General features: G+C 43.5%; 1 protein-coding gene and 1 pseudogene across 1 annotated transcript in view; one reads left to right on the forward strand and one right to left on the reverse strand.

The window, feature by feature from the left end:
- Window positions 1-17,428, reverse strand: part of LOC126522374 (glutamate receptor ionotropic, kainate 2-like) — a 118,421-nt gene extending 100,993 nt beyond the window's left edge. Inside the window, exon 1 of the mRNA XM_050171112.3 lies at window positions 15,793-17,428. Within this exon, the coding sequence (XP_050027069.1) occupies window positions 15,793-15,934 (142 nt within the window). The 5' untranslated portion in view covers window positions 15,935-17,428. The remainder of the gene's footprint in view (window positions 1-15,792) is intronic.
- Window positions 4,615-4,794, forward strand: LOC126523103 (U2 spliceosomal RNA; annotated as a pseudogene).
- Window positions 17,429-19,781: the final 2,353 nt, after the last annotated feature.

A 19,781-nucleotide genomic window follows, 5' to 3' on the forward strand; every position in this document is an offset into this window, starting at 1 on the left:
AAAAGTACTTGCAGCTGAGAGTGGGCGAGTGCTGTCACGCCCGCCATTGTCGAGCATTTCCGAGGGCATAGCTCTCGGTTTCGCTGTACATGGAACGAACATATTTTCTTGTTCTTGTTGTGGTCTATGTCAAATGATATGAAGATGTCAACCAAAGGAACACGGCACAAACGTGTTTCTGTGGTGTGCACAAAAAGCGGTAAGCTTTCCGCGGGAACGCCTGCGTGGTCGTCGCTTTGTATTTCTGTCTTGGTTTCGTGCAATCGCAAAGCAAAAAAAAAAAAGATAAATACTTCTTACAGGCGCACGTATTAGAACACCGTGGCGTAAATTGCAGATGTCTCTTCTCGGCGCTGCTACTCCCACTCAGCATAAACTAGACTTGTTGACGTTTACGACCAAAAATAAAGCGGGTATAGAGGCCTGTGTCACAAAAAAAGAAGCGCCGCGTAATCAGGCACAATTTAGGGTTCGCATTTAGTGAACTTTTAACCTTATTGCACAGCTTTTTAGCTCACCTTGTCTGATGCCCTTTTCCTGCTCGTAGGTTTTGCCCATCTGCTTATGGGCGTTGTTCTTAAAGTATAAGTCAGGAATAATTTGCCTGCATAAACTTAAATTTTGTAAATGAATGTTTCTCCGTTACGCCTAATGCCATATACTTGCAGAGCCGACGGCCCTCTGTCAAAGCTTTTTGCACGACAATTTAGTTGAAATCTCTTGAGTGCAACCACTTGCAAGGTGCATGGCTACAAAGTGTGCTACAAAAAACTTTCTTGTACACTTTCATACAGAAATGTTTTTCGGGAAAATGACACTGAAACATAATTCATTCCGCTTCTAGAAGATATCTGCTGGACGCATATATTCAAACCAGTTTGCTTCGGTGCACTTCGTAATTGCCTTGACCATCGGCACCGACTGGCTTCAAATCCAAAATTGCAGCACCTTCCGCAAAAAAGCACATAAAATGTTTTAGCGGAATTTTTATAATTAATAATGAAAAATGTGTAACATTTGACTGATCTGCGCTGCCATGTATATTCATTTGGATTGCAAAAGACATCACCATCGCATAACCTTCTAAACTTGATTCACACAATAATGCGCATCCATGAGGTACACGCAGAATTATCTTGATATTTAATACCCAATGACATTTTTTTACACTGCAACAGCCTATTGAAAGCTTTAACAATTGCACTTTGATATTATAAATGTTACGATGAAGTACGTTGTAAAGCACGCTGGGCCTGTTCGGTAATGAAACAAGATGCAGATGCTCAAAGGTATGCTTTAGCTTGAAAAAAGAGTGGTGGGTGGAGGTAGGGGGGTGTTAGCGGGAATGGTCAACTTAAACTTGATACATGCACGCTTAGCCTTTCATGGCAAAGGTAACATTTTAGTGGCAAGACTTGTTTCGTTTTAGAGGTGTTTTTACCTTTCAAATGCGTGACATATGATTTCAGCAGGTTATGCGTAAGCACTTTGGTGTTTTCTCGGACATATGTGGTACTTAAGTATTAATTGCTGTAAATTATTGAGTGGTAGTTCTGCGAGTGGTGCAGGCCTACCAAAGTATATTGCCAAGCAGTCGGTTCAATGATGGTTGAAATATTCCACATAACGGAGGCCTCTCTTGCGGTGCGAGCCTATTGCTTCTATTGTAACCTTGTTAAACATTTTGTCGGTGACAGTTTTGTTAGGTGCTTCTGACATATAAAGGGATGCGGTTCACCTCTGGTTTCGGAATGCATATTGCCCAATTTTTTTTTTATTCATAGCTCATTGAAATTCGCAGATAAATATGCATGGCCCCTGTAGTTTCTTATTTCCTCTAAGTTTGCCATTCGTTATGAAATGATGCACCAAGTATGGTTATTTATAAAAAAATATTCTAGAAATATGAACGTTTGTTTCCTGCACCTCAGTTTCCTGCGGGAGGCTTCACTATTTATTTAATGTCATTGCCACTATTTTCTCTATGTTTTGTCGTTATGCCGATGGCAAGAAAGCAACCGAGAGGAAATGTACCACTGTGTATGTGCTGGTTATTACCCATTTATAACTGCTACAGTTTGTAAAAGGTTTGTAACCAGCAAAAGGTATTTCACCAAATTACAAATTAAAGATTCTCACCTGTGCTTGGTGAACAAACAAACACGTCCAGCATACAAGTACGCATGCATACAATTTCTTGCGACGCTATAAGACTGCATTGCACACCCAAAGCTATTCACTGCGTGCTTGGAAGAAGTATTCAACCAATAAACTGGGATGCCTTAGGAGTAACCTCAACGCGAATATCTCAGCAACCTTAGATTTGCAGATGACATTGTCCTGTTCAGCAACACCGGGAGCGAGTCACTACAAATGATTGAGGACTCGTATCATCAAATGATTGATGATACGAGTGGGGTCGAAGATCAATAGCCGGGCAAGGGAACAAGAGTTCAGGATCGTCGGTCAACCTCTAGAGTTTGGGAAGGAGTATGTTTACCAAGGTCAATTACTCACAGGGGACATTGATCGCGAGAAGGAAATTTACAGAAAAATAAAAATAGGTTGGAGCGCATTCGGCAGACATTGTCAAATCCTGACTGACAGCTTACCATTATCATTAAAAAGAAAGGTGTACAATCAATGCATTCTACCAGTGCTGACATATGTGGCAGAAACTTGGAGACTGACAAAGAAGCTCCAAAACAAGTTAAAGATCGCGCAAAGAGCGATGGCACGAAGAATGTCAGGCATAAAGTTAAGAGACAGGAAGAGAGTGGTGTGGATCAGTGAGAAAACAGAGATAGCCGATATACTAATTGACATTAAAAAAAAAGAAATGGAGCTGGTCAGGTCATGTAATGCGTAGGTTAGATAACCTCTGGACCATTAGGGTTACAGAATGGGTGCCAAGAGAAGGGAAGGGCATTGGAGGACGGCAGATGACTAGGTGGGGTAGTGGATGGATGGATGAATAACTTTCTTGATGTCCCTCGATGCGCGCGATTAGGGCGCAGCGTGTCGCTCCCCCCACGGGACAGATCGGCCATGCCCCTCCACCGCGTCGCGGGCCCGATGGACAGCCCAGAGCTATACTTTAAGGTCCGAGCTCTACGAGTGATGAAATTAAGAAATTCGCAGGTGCTAGCTGGAATCGGTTGGCACAGAACAGGGTTAATTGGGGATCGCAGGGAGAGGCCTTCGTCCTGCAGTAGATATAAATAATGATGATGATGATGATGATGATGATGATGATTCAAGGCATAGAATTCATGATTTACGGCATTCTATTCAAGAACTTGCACATGCAAATCCGCTTCGAGAAGCAAATACAAAGCATGATCAAAAATAGAAGAAGAAGAAGAAGAAACTTCATTAAAGAATTACATAGCAGTAGTTGCTGTGCTCAGGACTTCTACACTTTTCGCAACGAATAGATCAAATACATGCAGCTGAGAAATATAACTATAATGTTCTTGTGTAGGCACGATCATTCAGATAAAGATAACAAACTAAGGAAAATGGTATGTTCATATTGTAATTTTCTAGAACTAAATGTGGTTCCGTACCTTCAAAAGTGCCACGGGCGTGAATGGGCTTAAGGCATTCGTCAAAACACTGAGTATCTATACAGGGTGACAGATGGTGCCTACTGCACAGAATTCCATGAACCGAGCAATGTTACTGTGTGGCCAGCCACGCGTGGACCGCGAGGTTATGAGAGCAACCACATGTATTTGCTGCGCTTGGTGAACTCCTTCAATGTTCGGTGAAATTCACAATATTCACAAACAAAGGGCAATTGTCTCTGTGACGAGCAGGAATTGTAGATATCCTTGCCATGGTCATCGATGTTCTAAATTAATAGTGTGCATATTCTGAATGGGCTTAGCCATCTCGCTCACGTCATAGCTTACACCACTTACTCCACCTATTTCGCAGAGCCCAATGTATATAATCGTATTCCAGACTGCCACTTTGTTTGAACGCGCATGATGTTGGCATCTCTAAGCTGGCGTTAGCTTTAACCGGTACGTACTCGACGGGGAGGAGTCCTGAAGAAGTTACGGCATCTTATAATAGAGTCGCAAAATATAATTGTCTCTAGGTGTCATCTTTTATGAAGCGGCACAACCACAAATGTCCTGGCCCTTGTTCCCTCCTGAAAGGCTCGGAAGATTATACTTGCCGACGTCTCTGGTTCGCAAAAGGTACCTCTTTCGCTGTTCCTAATAAGAAACAGTGGTCAACCCACCGGGGCATCGGTTAGTGAAAAATAGCTATAACCCGATACCTGCTGCGCATCTATAAGTACATATGCTGCAAAAAAAAAAAATAATGAGCCTTTCCACTCGTTGAAGCTGGATGACCAGCGAAGCTGTTTAGCATACGCCACAGAGGCGTCCCAAAATTTCGAACATAGGTACGGACTTACTTACCGTGATATTTACATACACTCGCGTAGACGACGGGATCGCCACCCGAGAAGTCGGAGGAAACTAGACACGCGTGGCATTTCGACGGGACCGCCGCCACGGGAGAGGGGAAGAAAAAGGAAAGGAGGTGCGCAAGCGCCTGAAACGCCAATCAAGAGAGGGAGGTGCGGACGTAGACATGGCCGACACATGTTAAAGTGTAGTGTGTGTTCTTATCAGCTTAATATTTGGTACGGGTTGTATTTAGACCCACGATATTAAACGTATTTTCGCAAGTGGACGGAGTGCTTGAAGTCCGCTTCACCTCTCCCACGGGTCTGCCAGGTATTGCACTGTCTTATAGATCAGCCCAAGGTTTTTCATCTATGGACATCGATCCTCTGGAAACTAGCCTTTCATAGCTTCGCTGTAATAAGAATGACCGCCGAAACTTGAACTGCATATAAAAAAGCACCGTTATGCAGTACTTAAAAGAAGGTGAATGCTAGCTGGGAAAGTCAATGGCAAAATAAACCGTGTGCTCCTGAGCTCTTTCGGTAAAAATTGCCTGTTACGCTAGGATGGAACAGCTTACATGTAACGCAAACCAAACTGCTCGGTATGATAGCTACAAAAACAAAAACAAAAAACAAGTATTACAGAAGCAGTTATGTCGCTACATGTTTGCAGATTACAGAGACCAGCGCATCAGACAGGTGGTTAAGAACGCCACAAGCGACGCCGGTAACAAGGACGCAGGGAGGAGGAGGAGGAATAAACTTTTATTGTAGAACCAGCACTTTATGATGTTAGGACGCAGATGTTATATTTTTATTGTAGCAGTTGGACCAGACAAGGAACAAAGACAACATTATGAGAAAGGTTGGGAAAAAAATGGCTAAGGCAACAACAACATTCCCTACTGCCATGCAGATGCAAAATATACACATGCGCCATCTTTTATGTCTACGAGAACCCGAAATCTTTCTCTGCAATCTTACCTTAGTTATAAGGCGTAATAATCCTGCAATAACTAGAGGAAGATTGAAAAGTCAACGCAATGCGGTGTGAAATATGTACATCCTGCTTACCTACAATTCTTTCTCGAGTGCTGGTACGTGTTATCACATACAGATGATGTTTCTCTTAGGTAATAAATAAAAGAAACAAGGAATCCATACGTGCTACAAAACGCTTCATCCCTAATGAAGAAACTCTAGTGCTGCTTCTTTAGCGGGCTGTTAAGAAAAGCCTACCGAGCTTGCTGACTTCTAGGCGGGCAACTTTCTACCAGTAAGCAGCGTTCATCTTCCTCAGCTGTTAAAAAAAGTTCTCAAGTTTCAGGTGCTAAAACCACGGTATGATTCTGAAGCACGTCCTAGTGGAGGACACCGGGTTAATTTTGACCACCTGGGGTCTTTAACCTGCACCCAACGCTCGAAACACGAGAGTTTTTGCATTTCGCCCCCATCGGAATGCGGCTGGGATTCGATAGCGCAACTTCAGACTTAAGAGGAAGCTTTAGCTCGGGTGTTCCTATCTAAATACATGTAAAAAGAGAATTCGTTTTTCTCGGCAACTACTGCACCAAATTTGAAGAAGTTTGTTGCATTTAGAAGAAAAACTTAAAATCTAGTGACTGCTCGTTTCGCATTTTTGAGTTAGGTCGTCAATTTTTTATTAAAAATTGGCAAAAATCGAAAGCTTTCAGAAAATGAAACTATCAAGTTTACAACTGTGTAACTCAACAACGAAAAATGATAATACAGTTCTTCTGTGAATTGCATCTAATAGTGCATCTGAAGCGGACAAAATTGATATGCTACACATGAATATAAAAATATTTAATAAAATGTAAATACAGCTTTTGCAGAACCCCTGTAAACAACACAAGAAATTCACTTAAGATATAAAATGACATACCGAATTTGTCCGCTTTGAATGATCTAATGGATGCCGTTTACAAAACGGCGATATCTGTTCTTGATACAGAGCTATGAATTTGTAAACTGTGTGCTTCTATTTTCTTCAAACTGCCGAATATTTAAAAACCTTTTTAACAAAACTCAAGCCCTAAATCGGAATTCCGCTTCCAACAGTCACTAGAATTTAACTTTCTCTCTCAAATGCAACAATTTTCATTAAAATCGGTCCAGGGGTTATCTCAAGAAAACGTTTTTACATTTTACATGTATTTGAATAGGCCGCATCAGAGTTGGGCCCGAGCTAAAGCTTCCTCTTAACAGCGCAACACCAAAGCCACTACGCCACCACGGCGGGTTTCCCCCGCTGTTACTTTGGTCCTTCGCTTGCTTCGGCTAAACTGCGGTGCATTTACGCTTTACAGAGCATTTACAGAACATGCCGTGGGAAGCAGGTGTTGCAGGTAAGCAACTTTCCGTTGCCGGTTAGCTTCCAGAATTTGAAGTTTCAGGCTACGCTTCTTTATTTATTACCTTCATGGCAACTCATCGACTTGGAAATCTGGCGAGTAATGACGCATTCGCACCGCTGTTATTCTTTGTTCTCAGCTATTTTCCTTTGTTCGTGAGAACGCTGCACTGAAAGAAGACCGCAGCTGGGTTCTTTCCTCTCTCTGCGTGTTTGTTTAAGTTAAGTTGTTTATACCGGAAAAGACAGGGAGGGAAAGACGAAAGCATCAGTGAGCATGCACTAGACTATGTATATGACCGTGCGCTTCCCACCGGCTTACACATTCTCATTGAAATATGAAAAACCACTAAAATAATGGAAAGCAAAAGCGCGTACATAAACTCAGAAATATAAGAACAGCATCGAAATGGCACCGAAGTATACCAAGTCGAGGAATTTTACAGCACCTGTGTAAAGCAACAAAGCCCTGTTGGCCAGCTTTTGCTTTTTGTCTGGTTGCCGACGTTGTTTCTTCACGCTCTAGGGATAACTTCTTTTTGGGGTTGCACGTTAAGATTCTCTCTGTTTCTGCGTCCTTTCCGGAAGCCATACAGTTTTTCTTGTAACATGTGGTGCGTATAAAATGCCTTGTCTTTTCTACAGGATAAAGGTTTGTCGGCCTCAAAATACGCTGAGAACTCGGGTTGTGCGTTGGGGTCGGAGGGTCGATGAACCAAGCTGCGACTCTTACTTGGCTTCGTCGTATGCAGTTCTTGAAGGCATTATTCCGCATAAAGCAAGTTCTTCTGAAAGCTGTTTCATCTGTCGATTGTATATAAAGAAGCCGAGAGACGTGTTCTGAACACCGTAGACGGTTTGGATAATTTTTCTTGCAGCTAGAGATACTTATTACACTAATGGGGCTGCGTGGTGAATAACACCAATCCAGTAAAAATTGCAGCGAGGTTTGTATTCTGCACGTGGCCGCTACAGACCACGACCATGAATTATTTGATTGCTCTTCCACGCCCATAGCATACCATAATAAACAATCACAACTGCAAGAATACTACATACACAACATCAAAATTGCACGGATGAGCTAATATATAATCATGTGATTGCGAAAGAAGAGAATGGAAACATGTGCGTTTATGTAGAGTCGCTTGGTGTTGAAACCATGACGGGCACTCCTAATCGAAACGACAAAGTTTGTCACCATCGAACGCTAGGTGCTTCGGACAAGTCATGCGGCATACTCAAGTGCCTGAATTATCTATTTTGGTCTAATTTGTGAAAAATGCTCCTGTGTCGGAGCCGTTTCAGCCTTGCTAAATATTTCGTGGTCGTTGTCGCCTTTTTCATCATCACACCCAGTGTTACATACCCAGCGACGCAATTTGGCCAGGGGGTGGACATTGAGCCCGGGTCCCTTAGCACAACCCGTTAACCATAGACTACGCATTGACCGATGATAATATGAAGGAGGTTAGGCGCCGACATGCATACATGTATACATACATATAGCAAGCTGGCTGAGGTTCCGAAAGAATGCTGATCACGTTATTGCCCACTTGTGACCTTTATGAGGGATACTGAGTGGAACTATGACGACTTACAGTGACCACCATATGAAATTTACATATTTTCAAATAATTTGTTTACTTTTTCATTTGAGCTTTTTACTGGTAAATGAACTTTCTAATTTTTATTTTTCGTTTAATGTATTGGCGTTTCTTTTTTTACTGCAAGAGCAGTTAACATCTCAAGATTAGGCTTGCTTTCCTTTCGTCCGCCCGTCCATTCTGTTCATTCTGTTAAGCTGACAATTGTCACTAGCGGCTAGAAAAACAAAAGTTCCCTACGACCGACTCCAGTGGCATTCGAGCCCCTACCAGTGAAGGAATGTGCATTTGGGAGACAAGCACGCTGACCACACAGCTACCTCCCAGCAACGCTGCCGGACATATAGAGCAAGTTGTTGCGCTCCACGCGGACTGCTATAGAGTAGTGGCACCTGTGCACGTATTTATGAGGCCATAACGAGCGATACTAGCTGTACTGGCCGCCGATATAACATTATGTCCATCGTTTAGAAATTGCACTCTACAAGACTGGCGGTGTGTATGCAGGAATTTGTTGTTACGCTTCTTAAAGCACCGTTCAGCAGCACAGGGAAACGTACATGACAATTATGGTGACGATACTCCTCACGTATAACGCATGCGAACAATAGAGGGTGCACCGATAATCCAGTTGTTGGATAAAAAACAACGTGGAAGGCATCCACAACGCCTGTGCCAACCGCGACGTCCCAACGACAGTGCCACTTAGTTTAAACAGTACTTTACAGTATGCATAGGCGCCGAGTGCCTATATTGTAATACTGCTAATGTACAAGAAAAAAATGAAATACCTCATGTGTTCTAGGTGGCATCTGTTGAAGTTTTGGCCTCGGAGTCTGCTTGATAGTTCCAGGCGGGACATTAAATTTAAGGATACGGTCCCTTAAAAGCGCGAAAACTTTGACAGAGGAACTGCCTCATCACATGCGGCCTACATATCAATTTACATAAACGTTGAATAGAAAAGAATTGATTGATGAGACTTTAAAATTTTAAACGTCAATCGTGTAGGCCCTTGATTGTTGTCCCACTGCGTGATGGAAGCAAAGAAATGTGAATGTTTCACATAAAACAAAGAAAAATAAGGAAGGCATAGCAAGAATAACCGAATAAAATATATCGAAATCTTAAAATGTTCAACCGTCGCGAACAAAGAAAAATAAAGATTACCATGAGCATGTCGCCAAAGAATTGAGACTCAAAGGTGTTTCGAAGCTACATATCTTACCTAAGCAAATATAATTTGCTTAGACAAGAGGAGTCTCTGAACGCTAAAGTATGTTCGCGTGTTTAATTGAATTTTCTCGGTATGCACTACTCATTCCCACTTAAAGGTGGCTACGTACACCGCAAATAAGCAAAGGTGAGGAATTATCTATTTCCCAGAACCATTTCATTGCTATCACATATTAAAAATTAAATATGGGGTTTTTCTTGCCAAAGCCGCTTTCTGATTATGAGGCACGCCGTAGTGGAGGACCCCGGAAATTTCCACCACCTGGGGTTCTTTAACGTGCACCTACATCTAAGTAAACGGCTGTTTTCGCATTTCGCCCCCATCGAAATGTGGCCGCCGTGGCTGGGATTCGATCCCGCGACCTCGTACTCAGCTGCCGAACAGCATAGCCACTGAGCAACCACAGCGGGTACTATCACATATTGTAGTTACCTTTTAAACGTTAGAGTCAGTTTCAGCTCAATAATGTTAGTGTAAATTATATGTTCCTCACAACCACATCCTTCGACCCTGAAGAACCGCACCAACTACTGGGGCTTCTATCGATCCCTCGTAGTAAGGAGACGAAATAACCGGCAACAAAGACAACCAAAGAAATAAGATGCAGGGCGTCGCTGTGGGCGAATGCTGCTGTGGCAGTAGCAGAGTGCAGAGCAGGAGTAATTGATAAAGTCTGCTCTCTTTTATGCACGTTTAATAAACAATTGCATAATTTGCCGATGGACTAGTTACGCAAGAGGGTCATGCTCGTTTTTTGAACATGCTGCAACGTTTACCCTGCCGTTAGAATTTTGAGATTATTTGAAAACGTCAGCGGAATGCACCATTCCTGACTACGACGCACTTGCCAAATCCAACGCGTCCACCGCTATCTTGACCTAACGCTCACTGGTAAGTGCAGCGATCGATCTTGGGCGCAAACCTCGGCTCCTCTAGCTGTAAGAGGTGATCAGTGCTTTCACTCAGCCCGCCGTGCTGGAGTTTCGTATCGATTAGCGTGCGCTAACGCGTGTAAGGTTTGAAGGGGCAGGTTAGGGATTACGGAGTGTTCGAGTTTGCCGTCTGAAAGGTGTGTAAGTTTGCGCGCAAATGCATCTAGAGTTGGCACCTTTTCCGCGAAAGAAAGACGGACGCGGAAAATGGGAGAAAAGTTAGGGTGTGCTTGTTTGTAGAAGTTACTGCACGTACAAATGAAGACAAGAACAAGACAAAATAAAGGGGCAAGACGCCGAATACAAATTGAATTATTAAAGTTGATTTCAAGGCATTATGTAAGAATGAGAAAATATTCAATTTCTTTTCAAATAATTTATTTTGAAGAATCTCAAACAGTAACTACGAACAAACCAATGTGTAGGAGTCTAGATGGCAACAATGTACATAACTTTGAGGGATCCATCCCATCCCATCCTGGGTTCCATCCCAGTACTTTCACTCCCCTTCCCTCTTCCCCAGTGCAGAGTAGCAGACTAGAGCGCACTAGCTCAGGTCGACCTCTCTGTCTTTCCTATCAATAAATCCAATTCTATTCTATTGAGGGATACTACGAAAACTTTCGCGAATTAGAAATGAATTCGCTTGCGACAATTGAGTTGAATGTTATGTATGAGCACCAGAGAGATTGCTTCGGATGCGGCTTGCAATGTGCCAATCCAGGGAGCAGAGAAAAAACACGAAATGGCGTACTGTACGGGGAAAAACGGGAAGCGGGTGCCACGAGTGAAAAACCGGCCAGGTGCCGACCGTAAGACCGCCTTTCTTTGTGAAGTTCGGTCGGTGGCTGCTATTTTGTAAAATATAGCTTATTTGCTATTATTTTTGCGAAGAGACAGGCACCCTTAACATGTATGAGACATCGCACTTACTGGTCACTTGCTTCTTTTATTCGTAATTACTAGCGCTTGTATATTACGTGTTTTACTTGTTTTGTACTCTGTGCGCGCATTAATTTCGCTCTGTGTAATTACTGATCTGTTGATATGCTCATCGCAGTCTACAAGAAGGCCGCTTGTGTGTGTTTGTGACTTTCTTTACAAACTCATTGTGGTGCAATTTTCATTTCACTTCTATATTGATAGGACTATGTGCTATGGATTTCGGGCACTATGACGTGGTTTCCCTTCATTATCTTACATATATTTCTATATTGTTTTTTCCACCTTGCAAAAAGGAGTAGCCGTCACCAACATAAGGTGATTATGTACAATGCTTTTGTTTCTGTTTCAATAAAAAATTACTTTGCTGCTTCCATGTGGCGCTCATGAGTTGACGCTTTGCCGCGCATTTATTTGGTGTACCGCAGTAAAGTTCCTGCTGAAAGACGTCTTAAAACGTAACAACTGGTCTTGACGTTCGAGGCCGTCATGAGGACTCGTAGTAAGCTTAAGGCACGAGTGTTCCCTGAATTAGGGCATAAGTGTTCCTATCACTATGCATTGCTGCAAGTAAAAACATATTGCAGGGAAGTTTCTGTTTTTCTGAAAACTGTGAGAAGACTTCTGTATAGCGTCAATCTGTTTACTTAGCTTTTACATACAACGACGGAATGCGTTTACTTCCTGGCACACGGGATGTTAACTGACCTACAGCGAACGCTGCGATTTTTTTACTCTGCTGACAATAAGCTGAATAGGAATAACTTTCAAGAAAACGAGTATCAAAAAGTGCGGCACGCAAAGTGAGCTAACGCCCCTGGTTCTTTTGACATCCTAATAGTTATTCTGTACTGGTAGCTGGACGACCTCCTTATTTATTGTTTCTAAATGTGACCCCGGCAAGTTTTGAGTTCGTCGTCAACGTCGGCGTTGTCGTTTATGCCCCCATATACTCCATTCCGTTCTCGTGTAGCTAGTGAAGTCACATATAACCGAATGTGTGCGGATAGGAGAATTTGGCTTTGCTGAGTAGTAAGTGTCAGTGGTGGTTGCGGGACTTCGCCCTTACTGAATTATCATTTTGTGTTAGGCGATATTTCTTTTTAAATCGATGAAGTCTACGAGAAGCCCAGCAACTACCAACATAGAGGTTCAAATAGAAAAAAAAATTCCCTTAACCGTATTTACTTTACCGTGCGTATAATGTGCGTCATGTTCGAACAAAGAAACCATCTGCTTATACTTCTGTACTAAAAACACTGGCGATGGCTCAGGGTCTACGAAATTATGCTACCGGGTGTGGGGTTAGACCTAAATTAAACTCTGTGGCTGTACATGCCAAAAACACGATATTGTTACAATAAACGGCGTAGGAAGGTACTCTGAGGTAATCTTGACCATCTGGGGTTCTCTGATGCGCACCCAATCCATGGTACGCGGGCGCTTTTGCATTGCACCCCTATATAAATGCGAATCAAATCCGTGACCTCGAGTTGGGCCATAGACATTATGCTACTACAGTGCAGCACAGTTTGGGCCGGTTCCTTAAATTTGTTACCACTTCGGTTCAATGGGCGCAGAAGACAAAATCAGTTCCGTGTGTAAATTAGGCGCGAAATAAACCCCCATGGTAGTCAATGGTAATCCAGGATGTTCGACCACGTCCTCCATGTTAAACGCCTCTGGAGCACCAGGTCGTAAAGAAAAGAAAAAAAGCAGAAAAAGAAAGACCACAAAACATGTCAGTTTAGCTCAGCTACATGCCCACGAATCGATTTTCTTCAGTCCATCTCGACTCCTGCAGAGATTAGGCATAATCCTGGTCTCAGATGCAGAGCTTTGCGGAAGCGTAACGAGAAACGCACATAGCTCAGATGAACAAATCTTTAGGGAAGCTGACAGCCGTAATCGCCTCACTCGTTCCGCGAATGGTAGTTCGAGCACGTCGCTAACGCTCGCCACCTGGATACGGCAGCATGCCGTCTCGTAAGATGACCAGGTTCAATGCGATACGCTAATATCAAGCGATGAGCTCTGTGCCACAGCAGCTAAACGGAAGCCGGGAGAGTGTAATCAAACTGTGGGTGCTGTTCTGGCCCCTTTCATTGTCACTTTCAGGTAATAAGGGAGGTTGCAGCATCCCCACAGCCACTCTCAGCCGACAGGGTGGTGAATTTTGGCAATATGGTGCAATTTAACAAGCTACAGATCAGGCCTTCTCTAAAGACAAAAAGTGATTCTTCATTACTGTCACAGACAGGGCCCAATATGAATTTGGCTTCATTCTTTAGAATAGCCGCCTAATTATGGCGTTTATCGAAAGGAACGCATGTTGTAATACCTATAATACATAGGGCGCTTCAGTTGACATAAGTTTTCCTAAACAATTAAAACACCGTTTGATAAGTAAACTCACTCCTAAATGCAAAAGGAAGCTACAAACACACACGCTGCCTTTTTTTTTTCATTAATATATCGAGAATATGTCCCTGTACACAACCAGGCTAAGAAATATTTCTTTATTGTCAAACGTTTGCGCTAGAAACGTGCGACTTTCTGGGGTAACAAGCACACCGTCTCGGCAGCGCGCATAGAAGGCTCTGCAGTAAGATGTCTAGTGCACTAATTTGAAGCCGCTTTTCAGTGTGAACACCATTGATCGAGCCAAAGACAAGCGACACGTGTCTTTAACGCCCACCGACGAAACTGCTTCGCGCATTACAATTCGTATTTAAATCATCAAGGACTGATTTCACACTGTACATTAAAGTGAAACTGTTGAGGTTTGAACTCTCGTTCGAAAACCTACCCTCACCGTTGCAACGAATTCGGAATGCAAGCGCGCATGTCGCACAAGTCAGACTCTGAAAAAAAGTGGAGAACCCGCGACAAAACATCTGGAATACGAGATTTCCACATTCCACAACATGCGATCGATCACTGGTTCATCTCAATGGTTTGGACGAGTAAAGCGCGCGCTTTGAAACATCTTCACAGGCCCGCAAACACACCAATGACAGCCTCATATAGTACACAGACAAGCACGCTCATATACGCCTCGTGGGGTATTTACTTTAGTCGATGGTAACTATAGCAACTTTTTATTCACTCGTGTAGAGCCATTCGAGCATCCTGAACTACTACAATCATTTTCGAGACAGGACGCCCCGTAATCAACGGCACACAGCGTCAAATTATATGAGTTGCTGTTCGTGGCTATGGCAGGCGACGCGCAAGCTCTTCTCGCATTGTTATCGCACTATTATCCCGGTACCTGCAGCCATATATATGGTGACTGTGCAGTGAGAATATCGTATTTTTTATTATTTTGGCACTGTTCCTTTCGCTGCTGCTTTTATTGCCTTAGTTCACATTATAATGCTCTCAGGCAACGAAAAAAAAAAAAACTGCGAGAACGTCAAGTTCCGCTTCAATTCCAGCCCGTGGCATGCATCATGCTACCATCGGCAGCACTATTTTCGAAATAATGAGGAACCAAGGACTGCGTTGCAATGTCGCCTTCCTGCGTAAACTAATCATTCGCTATGAAACACAATAATATGTAATCCAGCGTCAGCAGTCCCACGCGAATTGTTGTAGTAATAAAGCGCATTCAAGATGTTGGCACATAGGCTCCTGACAGAGACAAACCTTACAACAACTCTCAAGTAAAAAAAAAAGAGAGGATAGGTATACTTATATTATGCCATCGTGGCCAGCTACGCCCAATTCGAGCTGGGCAATCTTCACCCAATTCAACATTTTTCCCCATTCTACTCAATGAAGTACAACGAATTGCTGCCTTTTAGTTTAGCGTGTCACGCTGTTGTACTTGTGATAACTTAAAGAAGAAAAATAGGTTAAATGTTAGTTGTGTTGACTAATCGAACTAGGCATTCTTCAAGAGAACAGCCTTTCATGGAAACCTGGAACTAGCAATGTCCATCGACAGCGTGGAACATGAAACACCGGTAGCTGTCCTGATATCGCCATTGCCTCCAAGGCACTGCTATCATTGGCTACGTGTATCTTCTCTTGCTGTCCACCTAGGGTTACTCGCATAGGCCACCAAGTGCCCTGATTATTGTGCGTCACCTACTTAGAAGGGCGTTCGCCCCCCCCCCCCCCCCCCGTCTCGAGAAGAATGCAATAAATTTCCCGTTGAGGTCTCGTTAGCGCAGCTGCCAGCTGAAAATAAAAACTAGGCATTGAAAGTGAGAGTAGAGTGTAGAACAGAACATGTCACAATTGAACAGAGCTGCACTCACCAATTCGAATGACGGCGGGTAGCGCGCCTCCTGCTCCGCGTCCTTTGGCGACGATTGTTGCGATGGCTATGACGAAAACCGCCAGTCGGTGCCGTCCCTCACCCCAGGTGACGGCTGATTTAGACAGTTGACCCGAGTCCATGTCGCGTCGTTGAAGCAGAGCCCACGCTGTGCGTATACGCCTCGCCCCGCTGTCAGTGTAAAGAACTCCTTCTCGAACGTCGCACACCGCCTTTTATCGCCGCCTCGGGCAATATCCCTAGATGTAATGCGTTGAAATACGTGACTAGGACGTCATGTTCAAGCTTAGGATTTGCGACAAAAAATGGACGAAAGCCTCTTTCAATGGCTCTTCTATAGACGAGGTCCCAACTCGGTCTTCGAGGCGTGTGCAAAAGCATAAACGAGAGGAAATATTCGAACTACACTTTCCCAACGGGAACTTCTTTCCTTGAAATCCCGCTCGCTGGTACAAGTTCACGTCTTGCGATACGGCCTGCTGCTGCGTTTGAAATCTGACGATCAGAAGTGCTTCAATCTTTAATCGCTGTATATTTTTTCCTTCTCGACGCTCTCAATCTAAGCGTGTTCTAGCGGTGCGCAGTACTTCAAGAACCGGAAGTTTCCGATGATATATACAGTTTATTGCTAAAACAGTATTTGCTGTGTTGTCATTTTTTAAAGGCAGCACTGAAACTTGAGAATATTGTAGAAATATTAGCCTATTCTAAAAAGCAGCGGCAAATCTCATTTTCCGGGGAGATTTACGCTGTCTTTCATAGTTTTCTTTTGGCTCCGCGACGCCTTTACATAAAATTGTAAAGAAAACATCAGAATAAAATACACGCAGCTTCAATGATCTAATGAAAGAGCAGAATGCGATGCCTCCTTGCGAAGCTTCCTCTTGCTGTAAAGATATCGAAAGTATAGCTACCAAAGCTATACTAGCAATACATGTTTATTACGAAAACATGAAGTCGTATGGGAGTTTTTAGGATGCCTTATTATTTTTGTCCGTCAGCTTGACGCATCATTGTCTGCGGTCACCCTAAAGGGAGCTAGCGTTTCAGGGGCTATGTTATTCACGATGTCACGGAGCCATTCGGTAACGCATGCAAGATCCCACTCAGTCTCTGGATATTAGTGAACACCGGATGCAGAAGAAATCCACCGCCTGCGAAATTCTACGTCACTGTCGCTTACCATCACGCGCAACACAGTTCATTAGGACACTCGCCGGAATTGATCCAATCACTTGCATCACAGTTCCTTGGCAATGTTCCTTCACCAAAGGGCACCACTGGCCGCTGTCACAACACGTCACCACTGCCGCAAAGATGTCAAACGGCCGACAGTTTCCTATTTTCTCTGATTGCCCGAGTTCTTCACAGTGCCGTAGCACACGGCCAACGTAATACCGTCTCTCGGGTTACTGCAAATATCGCGTGCCGACGAAGCAAGGCGAATCCAAGATGAATGAAACGAAGCGCGTGGAGCCAAGCTTGTTTCCGTGCGGGAAAGTCCCTGCCGCAGAGCAAATGGCCTTCCCAACTTCCCGCTCTCTATTTGCGCGCGACCGAGCGCAAGAGCGACGTCTCGCGAATGCAGCCACACGCCGAGTGAGCGCCGCGGCCCTTATAGTGGCCGAGAGGGGTAGGGAGAGAACGCCTTTTTTTTTGTGAAGAGCGAGGGATAGATGGAAAGACGGGGAAGAAAGGAAGGAGAAAACAAGTTTGCGAGGGCCGTTTCGAGAGAAGGCGTTCACGAGAGGTAGAAAGAGAGAGAGAGATTCAGGAGAGGTGGAGGTTCTGTCTTATGCAGCCCTTTATGGAGCACGGCTCAGCGCCTGAGATAGAGAGATAAACAAGAAGAAAGACGCCGAGTAGGAAAGGGAGGTGGCGCAAGTCCTCTTATAAAGAGAACGATGCAGAGACTGAAAGACGAACACGGCGATGTTTTCGCGGTCCCACGTGCAAATCACCGAGCAGCAATTCGTTAGGTGGCTTCTGTGGCGCCATCTACAGGATGCTTGTCGAAGCTTGTAGGAATTCTCATGGTGTCCGCGATTTTCAAATCACTATTGCGCCCTTGTCGATAAATATATCCCGAATCGACGAATTTCACGTGTCATGTCAGAAAGGCCCCACAAAACTTTAGTTGGACGTGGTGAACCACTGTGTCTGTCAGCGGACGTAAATATCCTCGTAATATGGATAACGACGAACGACTACAAAAAACAGCACATTAATATTGACTTATCATGCTGGCTCCAAGCGAAAGCGATCAACTTGATTGCTTTTATTTGGCCGCTGACGCTGACGAAGCTGGAATATTACTCTTGTTAACTGCAGAACTAAATTTCAGTCTGCAGTGTTCATGCTTTGTCTGTATTTGATGTATTGTGCTGTGCGTTTTCCATTTCTTTTTTTTCTCCCTCCCCTACAACCCCCTCCCCCCATTACAATTTCCGGTGAGTGGTCACGGTGGTCCTTTCTGTTAACAATTGCTGGTCGTTTCCATTTTCCCTCCGTATGCATTATGGCCACGTGTTCACGCGATTACTAATTCTTCCTCCACTACTATTTTTCTATTGAGTTTTCTTAGAGAAGGCACGCTTTATGTCACTCTTGGTGACCGAATCCAGCAAGATCGGTCTTTCATTTCTGAGGAATACTTTGTGTGTCGAAACCCAATGATTACTATACCTAATGTCCACTGACATATTCTGGATGAGTACGAACATCCCTACAAGCTGTTGATTCTGCACTTTTGATCCGTCAGCGTGGTAAAAAACACGTACGACCGTAAATAGAAGCACCACAATTTCCTTACCGTCAATGTAGCTGTCATTATTTTTCTGTGATATGATGTACAATACCTTGCAAGATTAATATATATAAAATAGAAGTAATATAACACCGAAGTCTAAGAAGTAATTCATTGATACAATGAAGTTACATGGAAGCAATATGAATGTTGCTTTCGTATATGATGAAACAAATTTACAAATTAAGCTCCATTTGAGCTTTGATGTTATGCTGATGTTTCCGTAACATCATTCATTTTATAAATTTAGCGTAACTCCAAAGCACACCAGCCAATTTAACTGTAAGCTCGCATGCCGTGCGTACAGTCCAAAACTAAATATTTACAGCACGTGGGTGCACTAATAGTTTTGAATAAGGCAACGAATAATAAAGGTTATAACTTATAGAAACATTTCCGCCAAATTGAACATTCCAAAATTTTGTAACAGGTAAAGAAATTCTATTTAGAGGAACTCACATAAGATAAATGGTCTCATTTATATGAAAGTGCTGCACGCTACGTTCATTTTTTCCCTTCATGTGGCCGCAGAGCCGTCGGGCGCTTCAACTTTGAAAATTTGCCGCTGCATAAACATAGGAAGATCCTTAACGTCACTTCAACGTGCACACCTAGCCCTTTTCTTTAGTGATACATAATAAAATTTGCACTTTTGCTCTTTAAAAACAAACCGCGAAGACATCTTCGTGCGCCATAAGCCTATGCTTTGACTATCAGCACTCTGCAATGGCAGCGCTGAAGGCATGACTCAGGTGAGTGCAAGAATCGCGCGAGCGCTGCTGCTGTTTCTTATCGCGCGGGCTATCAAAGTTGTGGATATCAAATAGTAAATGAAATGGCTTTAAAAATTGAACTAGCCGTTCGGCAAGGCGCGCATGGCACGGGAGCTATAGATTTCCCCAGCACTGAATTTATTTTTTTCACGCAGTTCCTATTGCTTTAGCTTTATACGTTTTCGCCATTGAGTCCTCAGGTGCCTGATTTCCTAAAATTACCAGTATCCGAATGCACCCGCACATTTAGATCGACATCCAGCAGTAAAATATTTGGTCCTTCGCACCGGAGTGGCAACGGTACATGGAGCAGCAGGAAATCGGCAGTGAACCAAAATTCCATTGATCCAAATTTAAGGAGAGCACATCTTGCGTTATATTCATGTCCGC

This window comes from Dermacentor andersoni, chromosome 6, assembly GCF_023375885.2.
Source record: "Dermacentor andersoni chromosome 6, qqDerAnde1_hic_scaffold, whole genome shotgun sequence".
Lineage (NCBI taxonomy): Eukaryota > Metazoa > Arthropoda > Arachnida > Ixodida > Ixodidae > Dermacentor > Dermacentor andersoni.